Raw genomic sequence first — 21,829 nt, 5'->3', positions numbered from 1 at the left:
GCATAATTCAATGATTGCAAATTATTGGAAGAAAGCTCCCTCCACCCTGACCAAAGCTGTGTAACATGCTTACTGGAAGGAAATTCATAAGTTAACATGGGGACAAAACATGAGCACCGGTAATTTCCAATTAAGTGAATGGAGCTGTAGACCTTCAGCTCTTCTAAGGTTTTGGCCTATTGTTAAGAAAAGTGCCTTTTACCGCAATAGGAATACCCTCACCATCAAAACATGCACAACTGCTGTAATTTGTTTTCACAAATTTCCTCATGCTGCTGCAAGACTGGCTTAGTTAGACGGGATTTCAGATGAAAGTAACATACATTCATCCATTGAAATTAGGTCATTCTCCCTCTTCTTCTCCAACTCCCAACAAGCCGGAATGTATCCTACTCCAGCCCAATGAGAACCTGCTCATGGTTTCCCTTCACAACAGCTACTGTTAAAGATGGAGTGAAAAACAAAACCCTGCTCTCAAAATGATAAAGACCATATTTTTAATAACAAATACTGTAAATAAGTAAAAAGCAAACAGAAATGAGCATACTAAAAGTACCAATAATACCAGAGGGAACCTTAGCACAGTGAACATGTTGACTTTGCACTTTCAGTCCTTTGTAAATAATAATGATTTCTCAGTTTTCTGGTAGGCTCCTCACCACCTCCACAACTAGAAGCTGGATTGACAAATGACCCAATGTTTACTAGCAATCACTTTCAGACAGATTTTGATATCTCATAGAGTTTAAGACCAGAATGGACCAGTAGATCATTTAATCTGGCCTCCTATATATCCCAGACTATGACATTTCATTGAGTTACCCCTGTATAGAGTTCAGTAACTTGGGCTTGACTAAAGCATAACTTGCGTTTGGCTAATATTTCCTCACTTTGAGTAGTATCTTACTTCAGTGTGATGACTTGAGGAGGCAGTCCCTCAACCTTTATTTGATATTGCAGTTTGCCTTGTAAGATCAGGACCTAAGATACTATGAAAGGGAGTACGGGTGTCAGAATCTGTTCTTTTAATACATTTTTTAACTCAAGAAATCTCCCCTTCTCCCCCCCCCCCCCCATAAGACTTAGTTGTGCACAACTACTAACTCTATGGGTATGTCTACTCTGGAATTAGACACCAGTGGCTGGCCCCTGCCAGCTCGGGCTATTTAATTGCCAGCCTGAGACAAAATGTCTACACCACAATTAAACAACCCAGCACCCCAAGCCCCAGAAGTCTGAGTCAGCTGGCATGGGCCAGCCACTGCTTTTTAATTGCAATGTAGACATACCCTATGTATGGCAAGACCGTTTCCAGGATGCTGCTAGCAAAATCTCAATGCAGATGCAGAGATGCAATAGTCTGTATAAGAGGGGAACACAACAATATGTATTTTAAGTCTTACGGGAGATAGCCCAAAAATAAGGGTTCTGTGCAATAGCACAGTGATTGCATTCCCAGTGGTCAGCTACACAAGCATCTAGAATTCAGTATGTTTTGATATGTGTCTTAAACCTAATATTCTCTTGACATTTGATAAGACACTGGAAAATCAAAAGTCAATTTTCTTCTTTATTTATAGCCATTTTCAGTTGTATCTTTTATTTCCAGTATGAAAATAGATTTCTAGACTCTAGATTACCTTGTAGCAATGTTGAGGCCTGAATAATTAAAGTTTGTAAAGATCTATTAATGATCTTTCAATGACAGATGCTATGAGGCTGATTTCTGTATGGAGCTACCTCTTCAAATTATTTAGAAACTGTAGTTCCACCAAAATGTGGAAGTATGTACATTGACCTGGTGAAAGAACATTGCATCTGTGTTCTGGGATGTGCACTGGCTACAAGGTGATTTCCAGGTGAAGTTTGTGGTGTGGATTCCGATCTATAAAACTTTAAATAGTTTGAGTCCCAGCTACCTGAGACTGTGACTCTACCCAGGTGATACTGTGCTGACTGCAGTCTCCCAAGTTGTTCAAACTAAAAGCTCCCTTTCTCCTCCCATTTCAACAGAATAGGGCTGATGATGAGACATTCTTCATGAGCTATCCTTGGCATCACTTCCCTCCATATGCAATACATGTGAACTACATCATTAGAACTACATCACTCATGATTCACTAGGTGATTCAACCAGCAATGAGACCACAGTGCACCATGGGAGATATAGTCCAGCCATGAAATGTTGCAATTCTGTTCAGCAAAACAATATTTCAGTTTGGTTTGACTCAACACAGGATGAAATATTTAATTTGTAATTTCCCAATGGAAAAGTAAAAGAAAAATTTTTAAAAAATTGCACATTTAAATTTTTCCTGCAAGATATTTAGCTTTTGTGGGAAATGCATTTTCTATTGAAAAAACATTTGGACCAGTAGTGCAACACACACACATATCTTGGTCAACGTTTAGTGACCTTAATGGCATGCTGCTGCAAGATTCACTTGTTTTCCCTGATGAGGAGAAGGGGTTAATGTAATGGAGTCTGCTTCCAGCTTGAGAAAATTGCTAGGAGGTCCATCTTTTTATGCAAAACATGTTAAATCAGCCACAAAATATTTATGCCTGTTCTGTGCAGAGAAACTTATAGGTGCAACTGAAATAATAGTGAAGTATGATGGCTTAAAGTAATTCTAAAATTGTGTGCAGAATGCCTCCATCCACAGAGGGGGACAACAATCAAATGTACAAGAGCCAGAGGCATAGTGGAAATAAAGACTAGCTTGTGGCAGTATGCTGGATGGGGGGAACTGTGTCATATGGGAGAGAAGTAGAAGTAGTATGGGAAAACCTATGCTAAAAAGGGGATTTTACCTTAGATTTTTCATTCTCTAAACAAGCCCACGTACCTGAAGTTGGTTTGCTGCCTATGACTGTGGAATGCGGAGACATGGTGTGTTCTTCCTGAGATTGGCACCTGTGGGCTGGACCACATTGTTAGGAGCTCTTCATTGCTCTATTGTCAAGAGACTCAGTAATTGTTTGTAGGCCTTTACTTTGATTATGCTTAGTGTTAGTAAATGTTGGATATACTCAATGGTATACTGTTTGCCTGGTTAAAGAGAAAAGGCCTGTGGGCCTTTGGGAGTAGCAGGGGAGAGAAGTTATTTGGGTCACTTTGCAAGGTAAAAAAGGGCTCAGTACAATTTTCTGCCTTTCTGTGAGGCAGGGGTAATATCTAAATCCCAGTGGCTGGAAGCTGGGAGCAGGGCTTTGGAGCTGTGCTCCAGCTCCGCTCCAGCTCCAGGCAAAAACCTGCAGCTCCACTGCTCCAGAGCTGCTCCACGCTCCAGCTCTGGGCTCCGCTCCAAAGCCCTGGCTGGGAGGTTATTGTTAAAAAACAGCTCACCTAGAGAGCTGGGAATGGACTTCGATTTTCAAACAGGTTGGCTCTCTTCTATTTTATTTTATTTTATTGGTGGCTTCTATCTATAAGTGAGGATGAAATATATGGAGAAAAAGTCAGAAGTCCTGTTGAACTTGCTGCATGACAGTGCAACCCCAAGTAAACAGCCAATGAACTTGAAAATATCCCGAGTCTTTGCTCAAGTGCACTGTGCCCCAAAATAGGTGACCCATAACACAGCCTTGGGACTTGGGAGCATTAGCCAAGGACACCGGGAAACACTTTTGCTGTTCTCATTGCATGCAATCACATTATTTCTTAGCTGCCAAAATATGGCATGTAATTCTGCATGCTAGTTTACATCAGGTAACTTCATGTAACTGGCAGCCATTAAAAAAGAAAACTGAAAGTGACAACTCACATACCCCACTACAAAGCGCTCATGTAACCTCCTGAGTAGACAGAAGAATATGTGTAATTATTCCTTGATTATGTAGAAGAAAAATGTATATGGGTCCATCTTGATTTAATCTAAACCTCACAGGACAAAATGGTGTTATGAGATTTAACTAATGAAGTCGGATGGAAATGTCTTTTTCTCACACTCAGTCTTCGGGCAAACAACTCTATAGCAAAATCTGATAAGCAGTTTTTGAGCGGGGAGTTGCTGGGGTGTGCATTACATTTCTGCTATATGTTCAAGTAAGCAGTTTGTTTGTATGCATCTCAACAATACCTAGACTAACTTTAGCCAAACAGGATGCATTTTTGTAGATCATCATGTTGTGGGTTCAGCATAAAGGTTTACTTCCCTGACACTTAATGGTTCAATATTTTCAGGAGAGGCCTTTGAAAAGACATATGTCACCCTATCTACATTATACTGTTGGATCAAATGTTAACATATATACCTTTTTTTCCCCTTCCCCTCTCCTTCTCTATTCTATTCCTTTTGCCTGAACATTTAAAATGAGTGGGAAATGGTGAAATTAAACTTTTTTTTTTAAAATGCCATGTTTCTAGTCTGGCTGGAATTAATCCAATTGGCTGGACCTGATTTTGTACACCATGCTTCCCTGAAGGCTCCCCTCCCCCAAGAAGCAGCTGTAAACAGCTGATGGTAATTATCATCCACCTGCTGACTATGCCAAATAGACATCCCATTAAACTATGACAAAAAGGGCTCCCAGACTACTAAGTACATCCTCATACTTTTGGTAACCCTGATAAAATGCGGATCTGTTTTTTATCCCGGTGGTGTGGTTGCTAACCATAAAGAATATAACCTGTCTTCTGTAGCAATCTGCGCTGCACAGCTCAAATTCTCTACTAAATGAAATTGCTTTACTGCTACTTTGTTTGTGGCTATTTTCAAAAAAGTGTAGTTCCGTGTATGAGACTGTAGAAATTGTAAATGGAACTCAGTTTTGATAGATCCTAATTAGCCAACTAATTCAAGTAATAGAAGATTTTAGATCTCCATATTGTGATAGGTGATGGTGTTACATTGTTTTTGTGCAGTTCTGGGAAGCCATTGCTCTGAAAAATACATCATGATAGCAGGGCATATGTTTGAAAGAGTCTTAAGATTTTAATATTAATACTTGTATTATTCACTTCAGCATTTTCAATAGATTAGCAATATTAATCTTTGCAAAAATGTAGCATACCTGTTACATTCCCAATGGAACTCTGAAACTGTTAGACTTAAATCTTTATATTGTATATCTGTTTAGGAAATATACTAACATTTTCACTTAGTTTGTAGACAAAAAGGGGGCCCAATTCTCAGTTACTCTAAGGCTCTCTACACCATTCTGGAAATGTAAAGAGTTTTACAAGGAGTGCAAATGGCCACCTGAGAATATCCCGTGTGCAGGAGTTAGGGTTGCCAACCTTCCCGGTTTCACTGGGAGTCTCCTGGAATCAGGCTCTATCTCCCGGAGGCTACTATAGCCAAACCAGGAGATTTTAGGCACAAACAGTCCAGCAGTGCAGCAGGGTTAAGGCAGGCTTCCCACCAGTGCTGGCTCTGCGCCGCTCTGGAAGTGGCCAGCATGTCCCTATGGCCCCTGGAGGGGGAGCAGGAGGTCTCCGTGCGCTGCCTCTGCCCTGAGTGCAGACTCCACAGCTCCCATTGGCCAGAAACTGCAGGCAATGGGAGCAGCAGGGATGGTGCCTGCAGGCAGGGGCAGTGCACGGGACCCCCTGATCCCTCCTGCCTAGGAGCTGCTGCCAGAGGGATGTGCCAGTCACCTTCAGGAGCTGCCCAAGGTAAGCACCTCCCTCCCACCTCCTTCCTGCACCCTAACTTCCTGCCTGAGCCCGCACCCAAACTCCCTCACAGAGCCTGCACCCTGCACCCAAACTCCCTCACAGAGCCTGACCCCTCACCCCCTCCCACATCCAAACTCCCGCCTGGAGCCACCTCCCACACTCCGAACCCCTCGGCCCCAGCCCAGAGCCTGCACTCCCCTCCAGCACCTTAACTCCTTACCCCAGCCCGGTGAAAATGAGTGAGGGTAAGGGAGAGTGAGTGAGGGGGGTGCGGGGCCTCGGAGAAGGGGCAGGGCAGCGATGGGCCTTGGGGAGGGGGTAATGCGGGGGCAGGGCAATGGTATTTGGTTTTGTGCAATTAGACAGTTGGCAACCATAACAGAAGGCCTCTCAAGCCAGGTTAGGGCTGGCATTAAGGTTGTCTACATCAGCCTTTTCTTAGTCCCCAACACAGAGGGGATATGAGAGCACATTTCACTACAAATGGAGAACAGGCACAGAAAGATGAAGTCATAGCACAAGGTCTCAGAGGAAGTCTATGGTAGAGTTGGCTATAAAATTCTGGTCACCCATTCCTCAACCAGACACCTTCTCTGTAGCTGTTTCATGCCACAGATAAAAACAGTGACTCTGTTATATTCAAACTTATCTCAGTTGAAACATAAAACTAAGTAGGGAAGCAATATTAAAGCAATAGAATAGGACAACTGTACTGCACCTATTATTATTTTGAAATGCTTTGTACTTGTTAAAATAACCTTTACTAAAGATTCCAGATGATTTTCTTGAAACATTTTCAAGTGTAATAAATAAAAGGTGACAAAGAAAAATTATGCAGTCTATAATCAAAATATCAGATTTTAAATACCTATACTCTGTGGAACCACAGTTTTGAATTCCAGTAGCCTCAATCCCCCCGAGGTAGATATATCAACTTCCAATGCTGTTTGGATGATGAGGAAAATCTTTCATGTGAGACTTTAATAACCGGTTTGTAAAAGCAGGATGGTTGCCATGGTATCCTAACCCTGAGTCCCAATACTTTTGTTGAGTGTGCTGGGCACCAGATGTCAACTTGGCAACTGTTCTTGCACCACAGGCAGAACTGCCTCATTCTACCAGAATGTGCATGAAATGAACTCTTGCCATCCTTAGGTAAAATTCCCACTGATATCAACAGATTTTCCCTAAGCAGGGACTGCAAGATTTGGCCCGTGTTTGGTAAAGCAGTTTGGGATCCTTTAGTGCCATATGTAAATAATAAATAAAAAATGTATTTTTATCTCATGAATAGATTTGATGCCGAGTGAATATATTTCTGTATCTTGTTCTAATGACAAACTAATTTTTTTCCTTTTCCCCCCTCCCAGTCTGATACAAATGCAAGTTACCTACGAGCTGCTCGAGCTGGCAACCTAGAAAAGGCTCTTGACTACTTAAAAACTGGAGTGGACATCAACATTTGCAATCAGGTGGTAGAATATTTTAATTAAATTTTCCTTCATTCTGTAAACCCTACTCTTGCTTTGTCTAGGCATATATTATCACTTCATCTCAGTAATAACTTTCAGTTAATGTTTTGATAACTGAATCTTATTGCATGTTTGCATTTCCTATACAACAAACTCCTTTAAGAAGCTATATTTCACTTTCACTGGGATAACATTAAGGTATTCAATTGTATTATGCATTCTATTTGTATTACACTAGTGGTTGTGCTAATGTGTCATATTTAATGTGGCTAAGCCTCTGTAGTCCAGCTGAACACTTATTGCTTCCAATAACCAAGTAGTTAAAATGCTCATTTGAAAATAGCTTCTTCGGAGATAATCAGAATGGAATGTAATCCTTTGGTCTTGTGATAGATTGTTTGCTGCACTAAACAACCTGTATCAGTCTTTCCCTTTCCATTTTTTATCAGAATGGGTTGAACGCACTCCATCTTGCTTCCAAAGAAGGTCATGTAGAAGTTGTTTCAGAACTGATAAAGCGAGGTGCCAATGTGGATGCAGCAACAAAGGTCAGTAGTTCCTATCTAGCTGTTCTACTGTTTGCACAGATTCCATGTAAGCTAAGTGTCAACCAGTTGATTGCAGACATTATTATAGCAGTTTAAGTAATTAAATATTTTCTCCTGGTGATGTGACTCTCAAGAATTTTTCAACCCACCTCTTGTAGGTTATAATAAATGTCGCAGGTTACTAGTGAGAATCTTAGGTCACAAAAATTATAGAACATTGTCTTACTTTGTTTTGTAGAGATCTTTTAAAATATATTTGACCCTAGAAATATTGTATGAAGAGTGTATTAGTAGTTGAAAATATATTTTAGAGTGGGTTGTGGGGTCGACATGCTTAATCAGCTTTTCAACTGTAAATTTTTACTAATTTACTTTTAAACAGTTTTCACATTTCATCCCTCTCTAATTTCAGAAAGGAAACACAGCATTGCACATAGCGTCTCTGGCTGGCCAGACAGAAGTTGTTAAAGTGTTGGTTACAAATAAGGCCAATGTCAATGCACAGTCTCAGGTAAAGTTACTGAACTTTACTAAGAATGTTACTGAACAAAAAAAAAGAAAAAGTTCATTATGTCAGTGTCTTTCTCCTTTTTTAAACTGTAACATTATTACGGTGTGTAAGACAGCTTTGTTGACATTAATGATGGCTCTGGAGAAGTGGGAGATTGATAGAGCAAGGAAAATTAGGAGTGAGCAAAATCATTCGGGTAAAATAAGAGCAGTTCTTCCTTTAATCAGCTTCCTCACCCCTAGCTATTCTTTTATGGCAGGCAAATGCCTGGATGAACATACCATCTCCTTGGCCCAAGGCTATTCTTGCTGGTGGCTAGCCAAACACACAGAAGATGAGGAAGATGATTTAATGTGCTTTCCAATCTCTGTCTTTCGAGGAAAGCCATTTGGGGAATAGAAGGGCGTCTCCTGAATTCTTTGATGACTTTATTTAGCCTTTTAAATTTTATGTTCAATGTTGGGAAAACCCTATTTTGAAATTAAATTACAGTAATTTTCTATTTCAAGCTGAATGCATTCTGTGCAGATGATCAATGAGAATGAGAAAATCTTGATTGTGAAATCCAGTGTTGTTTATAACTGTGCTTAAAAGTGTCATGTAATATGGAGTACAGCAAAGCACTTCACCCTTCATCTTAAGATCTGCCCTCCAGTAGTGTCCTACTAACTGCATTGTTACCTGGCCAGAACAGATAATGAAAAAAGCAGAGTTGGTTGAGAACTCCTGGTTCAAGGAAAGATATCCTATTTCAAAGTAATCCACTGTTACAGCCTGAAAGGGTTACCTCACTTTTTCTGTATAACTTTTATAAGGAAGTACTATTGGAATATGCAGAAATAAAACACTTTTTTGAATTAATGTGAAGGTCAGCTATAGAAAATTGAGAAAAAAGGAAGACTGTGTTTGTTTAAAGGGATATGTTAAATATCAGATATTTTTAAGAAACACATTTCTTTCCTTCTGTATTTTAGCATATTAAAAATGAAAGAATTTAAAAAATCTGATTTACTTTTCTCCATTGGTGCTGCTTGTTTACCATGTGCATTTCACTCAGCTTGGACAAAAAAAATAGTTTCACTTTCTGGTTCTTGTGCATTAGTCAAATGCTGCAGTGTTTGGATTTAAACACTCTCCTGCATTGTTTAGAAACCAAACCAAACAAAAAAAAATTGTTTAAAGAATTTTTCTCTTAAAAAATAATCTACTGGTTCTTCTGTTGAAGATAGAATGTTACGCTGTAAAAACCAGGGCTGCCCAGAGGATTCAGGGGGCCTGGGGCAAATCGAGGGAGTTGCGACCCTTGTTTTCACCCGGCAGTGGTCTGGGTCTTCCGCGGCATTTGGCGGCGGAGGGCCTTTCAGTCGTTCCGTGTCTTCGGCAGCACTGAAGGGCCCCCCACCGCCGAAATGCCGCCGAAGACCGGGACCGCCGCCGGGCCAGGGCTCGCAGGGCATTTTGATGGCGGGGGGCCCTTCAGATGCTCCGCGTCTTCGGCAGCACTGAAGGGCCCCCCACCACCGAAATGCCACTGAAGACCGGGACCACCGCCGGGCCAGAGCTTGCGGGGCCCGGGGCCTGGGGCAAATTGCCCCACTTGACCCTTCCTCCCCGGGTGGCCCTGATAATAACACCCTTTTGTGGGTTCAGTCCTGGGAACAATCTAAAGATGCAAGCACCTATCAGAACCTCAAAGGGCTCTACCCTGACGGGCAAAAGAAGGGTGCTTTCTGCAGTTTTTTTAGTTCAATTGAGTTAGCTTAGCATGGCTAAAAAGCCCTCTTAATTCTCATTAATAGGAAAGCTTTAGATCAGGAGTAGCAAACTTCAGCCCAGGGCTCGTATCTGGCCCTTCAGCTGTGTGTGCCGTGGCTCCGCATGGCTCCCGGAAGCAGCGGCATGTCCCCCCTCTGGCTCTTACACGTAGGGACAGCCAGGGGGCTCCGCACACTGCCCCCGCCCCAAGAATCCTCCCCGCAGCTTCCATTGGCAAGGAACCATGACCAATGGGAGCTGCATGGGTGGCGCCTGCAGACGGGACAGTGCGCAGAGCTGCCCGGCCACACCTCTGCATAGGAGCTGCAAGGGGGACATGTCGCTGCTTGAGGTAAGCACCACCCAGAGCCTACTCCCTGACCCCTTTCTGTGCCCCAACACCCGTGCCCCAGCCCTGATCCCTCTCCTGACCTCCTACCTCTTGGTTCCAGCCTGGAGCACCCGCCTGCACCCCCAACCCCTCATCCCCAGCCCACACCCCCAGCCAGAGTCCTCATCCCCTCCTGCACCCCAGCTCCCAATTTCGTAAGCATTCATGGCCTGCCATACAATTTCCATATCTAGATGTGGTCCTCAGGCCAAAAAGTTTGCCCACCTCAGCTTTAGATCGTTTGAACTGGTCATGCTGTAGTCTAGGCTCCCCCTTAGGTCTTGTCAAGACTAGGATTTAAAGGTGTGATGTTAGCATGTAAGAGCTAACACATGCTAACAAACACATTTAAAAAGTGATAGTGTAGGCACTGTGCTTAACGTGCTTAACAGGTCAAGTCTAACATTTCTTAAAAGGCCTTGTTTTCACTAGCAGAAAAATGGTGGTACTTGGAACTTCTAACACACGTTAAAATTATGACTGCCTTATCCAGACACACTAGGATTTTACCACATGCTAGTTACCATGTATTAGCTAACACATGGTAAAAAACAAAACAAAGCAAAATTCTTTTTTTTGTAGTTTGGATACACTGGAGAACCTTTGTTGACATAAAATGCACACTGATGGGGTGGTGCAAAATTCATCTTACTTTGTCTTGCTCAACAGCCCATTGAATTCCCTCAGCTGAATTGGAAGAGCATCCCCTCTAGTTTTCTGGAGATGCTCTGCCTCCTCAATTTCATCCCCTAGCACCTCAGCTGTCCTCAGTGGTAACCAAGCATTGGGGAGGGAGACTGCGGAAGTCTATCCTGGGAAGGAGGTTTCGAATAATGAATGTGTAGTTCCTACACAAATATCCAAGAGTGTGGATGACCTGTGGGTATTCAGCTCCTGTGTTTGCTGAACCCCAATGGTCGTTAGAGCCCCATGCCACAAACTTGCCTCTATCCAATGTTTGATCCTGGGTTTGAGCACCAGTTGTAACACATTTCTTTATATGGCCTACAACTTGATTTTAATGTTCTGCTGAATTTAGCAGCCTTCGGGCATGAACATTCAAAGATTTGTTTTTCCTGATGCTGACCCTGCTTTTTGTGAGCTTGGCTCTTCCTCTTTCCCTGAAGGCAACAGCTGTCCCCTGCTGACAGAGCCAGCTTTGGGCACACAGGAAAGCAAGGCCTCTGTAAACCAAATCTTCATATTCATTTTTTTTTAAAGTGAACATTTACTTTTGTCTGTCCTTTGCATTTGTTCACAAGGAGTGTTTATTACTCATGGAAGAGTAGAAGTCAACTTTTGGCTGTGGCGCTAATGGCTGCTTCAGCATTTTAAAGATTAAAAAAAAAGATTGTGCCACAGAGAATCCATAATCTGAGAATTGTGATAAATTGAGGATATGCAGGACAGTTCTCTTCCACCTTCCAGTGCTGATAGTACTTGGCTCTGCCCAATTTCGCCCTTTCATTATTTAACTAAAAAGGAGAACAGGCTTCCGCTTGCACTTTAAATTCATATTTAAAACATTCTAACCCAACAGTGTTCTTGAGTTTCTTAAGGTTGAACTAAATCAATAAATAGTTGTACTGTAATAATAAACTTACTGTTTGAAAGGAAAGGACAAAAATTGGCACACTCTCTCTCTGTGTGTATTTTGAATTAGACTACCAAATAATAAGTGATAACTTGATATCACTTGCCCTGGTGAATTTTTTCTGGACTTTTTAATGTCTTTTTGTTAAGCAGAATTAATTGTGTGCTAACTAATTTCTTAGGCTCTGATTCAGGAAAGTACTGAAGCACCTGTTTAACTTTAAGTATTGACTCCAGTAGGATATAAACACCTGCTTAAGTGCTGTCTTTAATAGCGATATTTCCTGAATTGGATCAAAATATCAAAATACCCAAACATTAAGTGACTATGCAGATTGCACTTGCCATGTAAATTTGTGCTTGACCTCAACTTCGTTCTGCTAAATGTCTCATAGATACAAATACTTCTCTTGGGCAAGAGGAACATCCTCAAGTTCAGTTTCATCACCTTTATATCTGTCCTTAACTCCAACCTCCTGTTTGCCTCCATTGTCCATAAACTTTGCATCCTGGACAGTGAAGCTTCCTGGCCCCACTACATATTCTTTGTCTGAACATGCCCCACGTAGGCCACTATCTTTTTTCCACATTGGTCAAAAATCTTCATCCATGCCTGCTCTCTTGTTACCATGACTATTATAATTCCCTTCCACATGGCTTCCCTTAATCCCAGCCCTCCAGAGTCCAGAATTTTGCTGCCCACTTGCTTATACAAATGTCAACATACTCTCAATTGCACTGAGTGTCTTCAGTGTCGTCCTGTATTTGTGAGGTCCAGCTCAAAAATTCCCGAACTTGTTTTTGTTTGTCTTGTTGAGAGACTTGTCCTTCTTTGCTCCCTTCCCTGCTCCTTACTCTCTTCCTGCTCTTTGTGCCTTCATACCATCTTGCCAGTGCTGCTGTCCTCCTGCTAGAGTTCTTCCTGTACCTCCCCACTTCATTGCCTTACTACTATTTAAAAATGCCAGCTATTTTGTCTACATCTCTTAATTTTCCTCTTCCTTGGCTGTTATAATTTATTTTCACTTTATAACTGTTATTAATTAACTCTCTATTTGGGGATATAGACTTTATGAAAGGCAGCGTGATACAAAAGAAGGGTCTACTTTTACTCCCACTGAAATCAATTGCAAACATCCCATTGAATTCAGTGGAAACAATATCAGGCCCTAACACTGTGTTTATTATTTAGCTTCCTCATGTCCCCCATCGCCGAATTAACTCCAAATCTGTTTGTTTCAGACACTAGGTCTGTTCACAGAAATGAATAATAAACACTTGTTAGCACTAGTATCTTGTTATCCAGAATGTTCTTTGGAACCTGACTGCCATTCAGCTTCACATAACATTCAAGTTCTAAAGTTCTAAGTATGTGTGCACATCTACTCCCTCTCTCCCTTTCCTGTGGGTTTTCTCCACACCTTCCCCACCCCTACCATCATCATGTGGCCTGGCTTCTAACTCCCTCCCCAGTGACCAACCCTCAAGCTTCCAGCTCCTTTCTGCCCTGTGACTCCTCTGAGGCCTTTAGACCTTCCAATGCCATGACTCCTACACGACTCCTAAGACAGTTTTGATGTCCCACGAGGGGATGTATCTTCTCTAGCAATGTTAAAATATGTGGTCTCTGAGGGTCCAGTACCACTCCCTCCCAATTTATCTCACACTTTGTGTCCTCTGCTTCTACAAGTTCTCCAGAATACATTAAACACTGTATTTGAATAGAACTACCAAGTTCCAGCGCAAATGCAGAACCTGCACATGTTGCCATTGGTAGAGATGAGAACCCACTCGTTGTTATCATTACTTCTGGTAGGTGGGTGTGTAGGGTGGGATGGAGCTTGCAGCCTCAGGGAAGTTCATAGAGAGAGTGGGGACTAAAGAGATCATGGAAGAGAGAGAAGTTTGGGGACAACCATATCCCAAGCACAGATCTTCGTTCCCAGCCTGAACAAACATCCTGGATGTGTGGACCTGTGTGCACCCCTGTTAAATACTAGACAGAGGCTGAGTCAGTATCCAGTTTAAATGTAAATAAAGTTTTGTTTTATTTTAGACAACATGGTGGGAATTTTGAAAAGCCCACTCAAAGTCTCCTTTTTTATTTACTTTGCACTACTATTAATATTGTGTGTGGTCCTCTCAAATCTTTACTGTACTTAGGCTGCCATAGACATTTTTGGCCATCAGAGTTGCTTAAAGTAACTGTAACTCAGCTATGATTTTCCCAAAGAAGAAAAGGAAGGATGATTCTTCAGATCCAATAGTCATATGAAGAGCTAGAGCGAAATGACACAGATGTGAGCCAGTAGCCAAATAACTTTTATTTCTGTAATGTATTTCTGTAATGTCAGTCACTTCTCCCCACCATTTTCGTGATAGTATATTTTCTGTTGCTGCTTCTGGCTGGCTTCCATTCCCAGTCTCAGACTGAAGTGGTGCAATTGTACATTTAAAGCATCTTTGAGATGATCCTCTTCACTCTGAGGGCCCAAATCCAGGAACCTGTTTGAGTCAGCACTTTTACCAAGTGCACGATCCTTCCAGATCATTTCATATTAAAATGAAAACAGTTACAGTAATACAGGGTGAGCTGCATCATGTCACTTACAAGTCTGGGTAACCTGAGAGGAAATGGGACACGCACAATCCACCTGAGGTCATTTCAAAGGACAATGGTCCCAGTGTGAAATATATAAACACATAATTATAGGACAGAGGAAGGAAGGAAAGATTGTTGATCTTATTTATGTTCTATTTATTTGTGCAATAGGAATTCATTTTGCAACCCATGGTTAGTTGCTTAAAATGCAGGATATGACATTTTTGAGTACCTAGTAGGTAATTTAAAGCGATTAAATCTTTCCTGTTTTGCGGTATAATCAAGGCCATCTCAATTTAAGCCACTTCAAAACGCAAATCAGCAGGCTTATTAAGTTGCCTTACAGGTGGCTTGAGCACAGCAAAGCTATTTTATAAACCCATTAGGCCATTTTATTTTTATGGTTGGAATTACTGATGCTATGGATTTCGGAAATCCAGGTAATGTTAGAGACTTGGAGAAAAATCATACATGGGTTTAATGTTAACCTCCAAAGCAAAGTACTAAATGGAATGACCCTCCCACCCCAGCCCCAGGCCCCTGAAAGATTGTGTTCCTTATTGTTGGAGCACTCACGGAAGTCTTGATTGTAAGAGGAGACTCACTCACCTAAAAGTTGTTGGTTAGAAACTCACTCATCTTAGTAGTATTGTTCAATTAGTTTTAACTATGCAGACTGGGTATTTTATTGATTGAAGTCACTCACTCAAATGTAATCTGAGAAACAACTTTAACTTTTCAGAAATGCTGAGGAAATCCCTATTTAAGATCACTAAATCTTGCTGACCCTGAGATCTCATGGTGCCTATAAAGAGATAACTGGTTGAACACAGGGACAGTCCACCTTCTTTCAGTTGTTTGAAGAGATGAAATCATAGGCAAATCTGAAGAATTTAGGAGAAAAGGGACGGCCACAGACAATTAAAAACAATGGACAGGTGATCAAAAATTGCCCAAATTATCCAAAGGGTCATTGCCCCCAGGATCCCCTTGAAATGTGTATCATATTTTCCTGCTCACTTTTGTCCATATTGTCCACTGCGTCTGTGAGATCTAATAAACCGTCTATCAAGAATGGTTTTGCCTGGATGCTTTGATTTTAGTCTTGTATGTTTACATTTGAAAGAAAGGGAAAACGTTCCCAGATGGCTGTAAGGAGTTCTCTTAGATGGACCTATCCGGTTGACAGCTTACATCATGCTCCCTGTCCACAGTATTGTAGCATCTGAGACCTTCTCCTACTCCCACTGAAGTCAATGGAGGTTTTGCCATTAACTTCTATATGGGCAGGAGCAGAATTATTCTTACCCATCAACCTGAGCGCAGCGGATCTTTGGTGTTCAAGGCATATTTGTGGAGGGCATTGGTTATGAATTGTATGTAATAGAATATATTGTTTTAGAACATACAGACAATATTTATACAATATGTTATTCTATTTCAGAATGGTTTCACACCATTGTATATGGCAGCCCAAGAAAATCACCTGGAAGTTGTTAAGTTTCTTCTTGACAATGGTGCAAGTCAGAGCCTTGCTACTGAGGTAAAAGATCAAGTTTTGCTTCATATAAACAAAGTTTAATGTACGTCAGAGGATTTTATCACCAGCTTTTACAGATGGAGTTTTGCATTAGTCCTTCACAAAGAGAATTACAAACTACTAAAATGCTCCATCTAGGAATCTTATTAACGAATTTTGAGCTATTGACTTTTTGTTTTTAATCATCTATAGTAGTTAAGGCTCAGATTTTTAAATGTATTTAGGTGTTGCAATGCTGTGTCCAGCAACACCTAACTGTCTTTAAAAATCTGGGCCTTAGTCTTTAACAACAAATATAAATAATCACATTATACTAATGACATTGAATAAAGCATTTTTAATAGCTTGATCATTGTAATCATAGGTAGTGGATAAATGATTAGAGCAGAGGGTTGGGGATCAGGCAACAAGAGTGCTCCATCTGATTTGCTTAACCATGAGCAAGTTCCTAACTGTTCAGTGTCTTTTTTTCTGTCATTAAAATGGAGATAATACTAACCTTGTTATGAGTACCTGAAAGGAAAGATGCTGTGTAAGTGTAAAATATTCATAGTTGTAGCAGCACCAAAAATATTCATATACTTTAAATACAAGTTACTGAAATCTCCTTTACAAACAATTTTTTTTCAAATGACTCAAATTTAGTTATGAGTGCCAATTTGAATGTTTGGTCTCTCTATAATTTCATAATGCATTCTGCTGCTGTTAAATTTTAATTTTGTAAAGGAAATTGTTTAAAAAAAACTATCTAGGTTTTAGAAGACTGTAAAAAACAGTTAAATGTCTTCCATGTAAAACTAGTTTATTGTACCAGCATGTATTAAAAGTGTGTACTAATGTCTATGCTGTATTTAAGTAACACTTTTCACTTTGTTTCTTCTGAAATCAGCACTACAGAAAACAAAATTGATTGCTAATGGATTGAAATTGTTTCAAAATTCAATAGCAATTAGTTTACAACTAAGGTCCCATTTCAGCAAACTTCTTTTTTACAGAAATTTGTATAAGATTACTAAAACCCCCAAACGTTGACGTTAAAGCTTTTATCTACTGTAAATAGATAAAAAGTTGGAATTTGTATTTTGTGGGAAGTGTCAAAGTTCTGAGATCCCCCAGGGTTTTCAGGCTCTGGTTTTGCAGATGGATCCTGTGCACCAAGTTGCAATGCCACTCACTGAAATTTGGCCATCAGAAGGCTTGCAGCACTCCCCTCCCCACACAAAAAATCTGGTGCCCCAGCAGTGTATAACCACTGTTGTATGCGGGTGGAGGGGGCTGCACACTGAAGCTTCCTATGGCGACAAATTGTCTTGACTGGCCTCTACCTAGAAACTTGAGCTCTCCAGCAGCTCAGGAGGCAAGCTGACAGGACTGCAGGTAGAGTTTCATCAGATGTTCAATTAAACATGCGTTTCCACAAAATGCTAAATCAGCATTTTGAAAATACGTCTATAAAATTATACATATATACTGTATTCCTTTCTAGCTGTTATGTATCTGCTTGCTTTCTTGACCTTACCATGTGAGTGTAATTTCAAATAGATTTGGGGAAAATTTTATTATATAGTACCATCTAATTTCACCCCAGGAGAAGTTAATGGAATTACACAAGTGATTAATGTAGCCTTAGCACTGGTGTATGTACATCTTTGTTTTTATTAAGGTTTTTATAGGTCTATTTTCTTTTGTCACTTATATTGTTATATTCTTTGATATCAAATTACCACATAACAAATGTTAATCAAAAATAAAACCTTTAAACTGTTTTGATTTTATCTTAAAATAACTGACAAAGAGACAACTGTTTTCTTTAACTTTTGTTGTTGTTGTTAAAGTGTAGCTCTTACTTCCAGAACAGATGACATACTGGTAGTTACTTGTAATTGCAGTTTGTGGGTCACATCTTCAGATGGCACATGGTGGAAATGCATTCTTGTCCATGGTAATATTCTCAATCATAGTTTAATTGTCAGTATTACAGTAATCACTTTTTCTTCAAGAGCTGGTCCCTGTGTGTATTCCACTGATGGTACACATGCGCTCCATGTGCCCAGAGTCAGAGAATTTGAAAGCAGTGTCTGTTGGTCCTCAATGTGCCTTCGCTCTCCTTGTGCCTCCAACCGAGGAGATAAAGGGTAGGGCGGGCTGACCACCTCTTCAGTTCCTTCTCACTGCTGCATGGTCTGGGCTGGAACCTCCAGTTTCCGAAGGTTCAGCTTGTTTATCTGTGGCAAATATATTTAGATATCTGTAAATAGTTTTTATATTCTAGATTTGTAAAGTTTTTATCTGTTAGTTTTACTGTTACATAGTTAGTCTGCTCGACTTGGAGAGCACCCACACCCACTGTACCCAGTTTGGGTAATGAACTATGCCCAGGATTCCAGGCTTCAAAATTTTGCTTCCTGCCTGCAATCTTTCTCGGTCAGTGATGACCACCAACGCTGTTTTCCAGCCGTGCCTAAACCCAGGCACTAGCTTAGCCCAAGAGAACTTAATACATCCGAAGTCTCAGAGGCATGATAAGAAAGCTCACAAGTCTAGTGCTCCATTGACTCTGGTTCATGATCTGGGGGAACTGGGGGAACAAGGAGTATACATCGGACCTGGGGGTTTGACCAGATCTGACAGGATTGCTGTCTTCATCGCCAGATGAGGCAGTGACTCCCATGTCTCCATCCCCCCCTTGATGACTATAAGCAATTCCAGGAACTTCTTCTTGATGAGGTTCATGATCCTAAACACAAGCTCCTGAACATCCTTCAGTACTCTGGATCCAGAAGAATTGAGCTCCCGGTTAACAAAGCCATCCTGGAGCTCACTGGGATTGCATACCCCAGCTACCTGTGCTCCTACCCTTAAAAGGACAGAGAAACAGCATTATGTCCCAACCAAGAGGACAGAATGGTGGTCTAAGCTGCCGCAAAGAGATCTAGGCAGCAATGCCCAATCTACCTTGGTTAATAAAGATGGCAAGCATCTTGACTTGTTGGGAAGGAACATCTTTTCTTTTTCCAGCTTCCAGTTCAGGATAGCCAATTACCAAGCACTACTGGCTAAGTACAAGTCCCTGAGCTATTCTAAATTTGTGGACTTTATTGACCATCTCTCCCACAGCAGGAGAGAGCTCATTTCCAGGCTCTCGTTGCCAGGACCGCTCTCCAATCAGCAGTAGATGCGGCTGATACATCTTCCAGGGCAATGGCTACTGCAGTGGTGATTTGGTGGGAATTGTGGCTTCAGGGTTTCCCAGGGAGGTCCTTCCCTTTGAGACAGATCTGTTTAATCAGAAGATAGATGAGTCCTTACACACTTTAAAGGACTCCAGGGCCACCCTCCACTCACTGGGAATATATATATCTGCCCCAAAGAGAAAATTCCCCTTACAATAATGCAAACATAGACTGATTGCTCAAAAGTTCTTCCACCAGAGACCTTATGAGCCACTGTGGGAGCTTCATGACTCTGTGGTTTAAAAAAAAATGTTTGCTTTTTGAGGGACCCCCATCAAGCAGCTGTTTGCCTACCAAATAAATGGGAAGTACAACATACACTGTTCCAGAGGAGCCCTGGATCGCCACCACAGTGCAACACTCTATGGCTTCTGTGGTCATATCCTCTGAACTATGCCTTCCCTCCCCTATCATGCCTATCTCAAGTTTTGTGCAAGATACCACAGGACAGGGCATAAGTTACTCCCATTACCCCCAACTGGCCCAGACAGGTTTGGTTCCCAAGCCTACTACACATGTTGTCTTGGTGTTTCTCAATCTCCTGACTCAGGTGAACGACAAGATCAGGCGTCCCAACCCATGACTGTTTCATCTCAGAGCCTGGTTTTTGAATGGGTATTGTCCTTAGAGCAATCATGTTGTGAAGCTATACAGAACACCCTTTTTAATAGTAGGAAGGATTCCACTAGGAAATATTACCTAGCCAAGTGGAAACATTTCTCTTATCTGGGTGCATCAAAGACCTCCACTGAGCAGTTAATCAGTGCCTATCATCTGCCTTCACAGGACTACTTGATCTTAACACACACTCTGACTAGCAGATTCTGCAAAGACCTCATCATAACCTTTCCACCTATTAAAGAAAATCATACTCCTCAATGGGACTTGAACCTTGTTCTCTCAGTACTCACTAAGCCTCTTTTTGAACCATTAGCTTCTTGCTCCATGTCTCTCCTATCCATGAAGGTCACATTCCTGGTAACCATCACCTCAGCAAAGAGGGTTGGTGAGCTTGAGGCATTGATGGTGAATCCTCCTGATATTCCATAAGGACAAGGTTTCATTATGTTTAGATTCTAAATTCACCCCCAAAGCAGTCTCTGAATCAGTCTATCCGCTTATCTGTGTTCGTCACAAAACCTCATGCATCCTCAGAAGAAAGGAGGCTCATCCCCTTGATGTTCAGTGGGCCTTAGCCTTCTGTCTGCAGAGAATGATAACAATCAGGAAATCCCCTAGAATATTTGTCACAATTGTGGAAGGGGTCAGGCTATATCCCTCAAAGAATCTTGAAATGGGTCTCAGTCTGTATTTTGCTCTATCAGCTGTCTAATCTCCCCCCTCCTTATAGGGGGAGAACTCATTCCACAGTAGTGCAAGCAACATCTCTGATGCCTCTACTTGATATTTGTAAGGCAGCTACAGGGAGGTCAGTCCACACATTTGCTAGACACTGTGCCTTGGTACAGGGCGCCTCTGCTGATTCATCTTTTGGAACAGCAGCCCTTAGTTGGTCTCTGCAATCTATGACCTCACACTTTCCTGCTATTTGAGTACTGCTTGCCAGTCACTGACAGTGGAATACACATAGGGATCAGCACTTTAGAAGAAGACTAGAATCTTACTAATCTTATAGTAACTGGAGGTTCTTCCAAATGCTTAGTCCCTATCTGTATTCTACTACCCATCCTCCTCCTCCTCTGCTTCAGATCTTCTCTGATTTGCAGTGGAGAAGGAACTGGAGAGGCAGTTGGTCCACCCTGCCCTTTATCTCTGGTCAGAGGCATGAGGTAAGCCACGGTGTATGTGCAGACCAACGGAGACTGCTTTCAAAATTCTCCAGCTCTGGGCACATGGAGTGCATGTGTACCCATAGTGGAATACTGATAGGGGCCACACATCTCAAAGAACCTCCAGTTGCTATAAGGTAAGTAACTTTCTTATATACAGAACAGATGGGCCATTCCTTTGTAGATCTTCAGAAACTGAGGTTATAGGAAGCTGCTCAAATCGTGCCACCGCCTCCCCTTCTATCCCCCTGTGTGCAGAAAGGAGAAAATGTATTCTTAGTGACCTTTTTTTTAATTAGCACTTAGAAGCCACTAGAAATCAAAGGAACCATAAACTGCAGGGAAGCCTGATCAGAGGAGTTTATGTTGCTAGAGAATCTGCAAAACAAAAATCAGGGCTCTCTGTTTTGTGCTGACTACATCCCTCTTTACCAAGAGGTTTAAAAATGTGGAGTGATATAACTTTCTGTACTCCCCAGCCCCATTGCCCTCATGCCGTTGCAAGCCATTGCCATTCACACTTAGTACATCTCAAATGTTATATTCTGTGCGCTTGCTGTAGGGTGACCAGATGTCCCCATTTTATAGGGACAGTCCTGATTTTTGGGTCTTTTTCTTATATAGGCTCCTATTACTCCCCCACCCCCTGTCCAGATTTTTCACATTTGCTGTCTGGTCACCCTAGCTTGCTGCCCCATCTTCTGAAGATGAATCTTGTTTATATTTTCTAACCAATGGTCTCTTTGAGAAGGGCCAGAACTGAAGTAGCTA

General features: G+C 41.5%; 1 protein-coding gene across 1 annotated transcript in view; it reads left to right on the top strand.

Moving 5' to 3' along the window:
• The window catches only part of ANK3 (ankyrin 3), a 305,329-nt gene that overhangs the window by 74,747 nt on the left and 208,753 nt on the right, over nucleotides 1-21,829 (top strand). Inside the window, exons 2-5 of the mRNA XM_045025319.1 lie at nucleotides 6,994-7,095; nucleotides 7,545-7,643; nucleotides 8,056-8,154; nucleotides 15,940-16,038. Of these exons, the coding sequence (XP_044881254.1) occupies nucleotides 6,994-7,095; nucleotides 7,545-7,643; nucleotides 8,056-8,154; nucleotides 15,940-16,038 (399 nt within the window). The remainder of the gene's footprint in view (nucleotides 1-6,993; nucleotides 7,096-7,544; nucleotides 7,644-8,055; nucleotides 8,155-15,939; nucleotides 16,039-21,829) is intronic.

Source organism: Mauremys mutica, chromosome 7, assembly GCF_020497125.1.
Source record: "Mauremys mutica isolate MM-2020 ecotype Southern chromosome 7, ASM2049712v1, whole genome shotgun sequence".
Taxonomy (NCBI): domain Eukaryota; kingdom Metazoa; phylum Chordata; order Testudines; family Geoemydidae; genus Mauremys; species Mauremys mutica.
The sequence above is the reverse complement of the archived record's forward strand: the minus strand, read 5'-3'. Positions and strand labels throughout refer to the sequence as shown.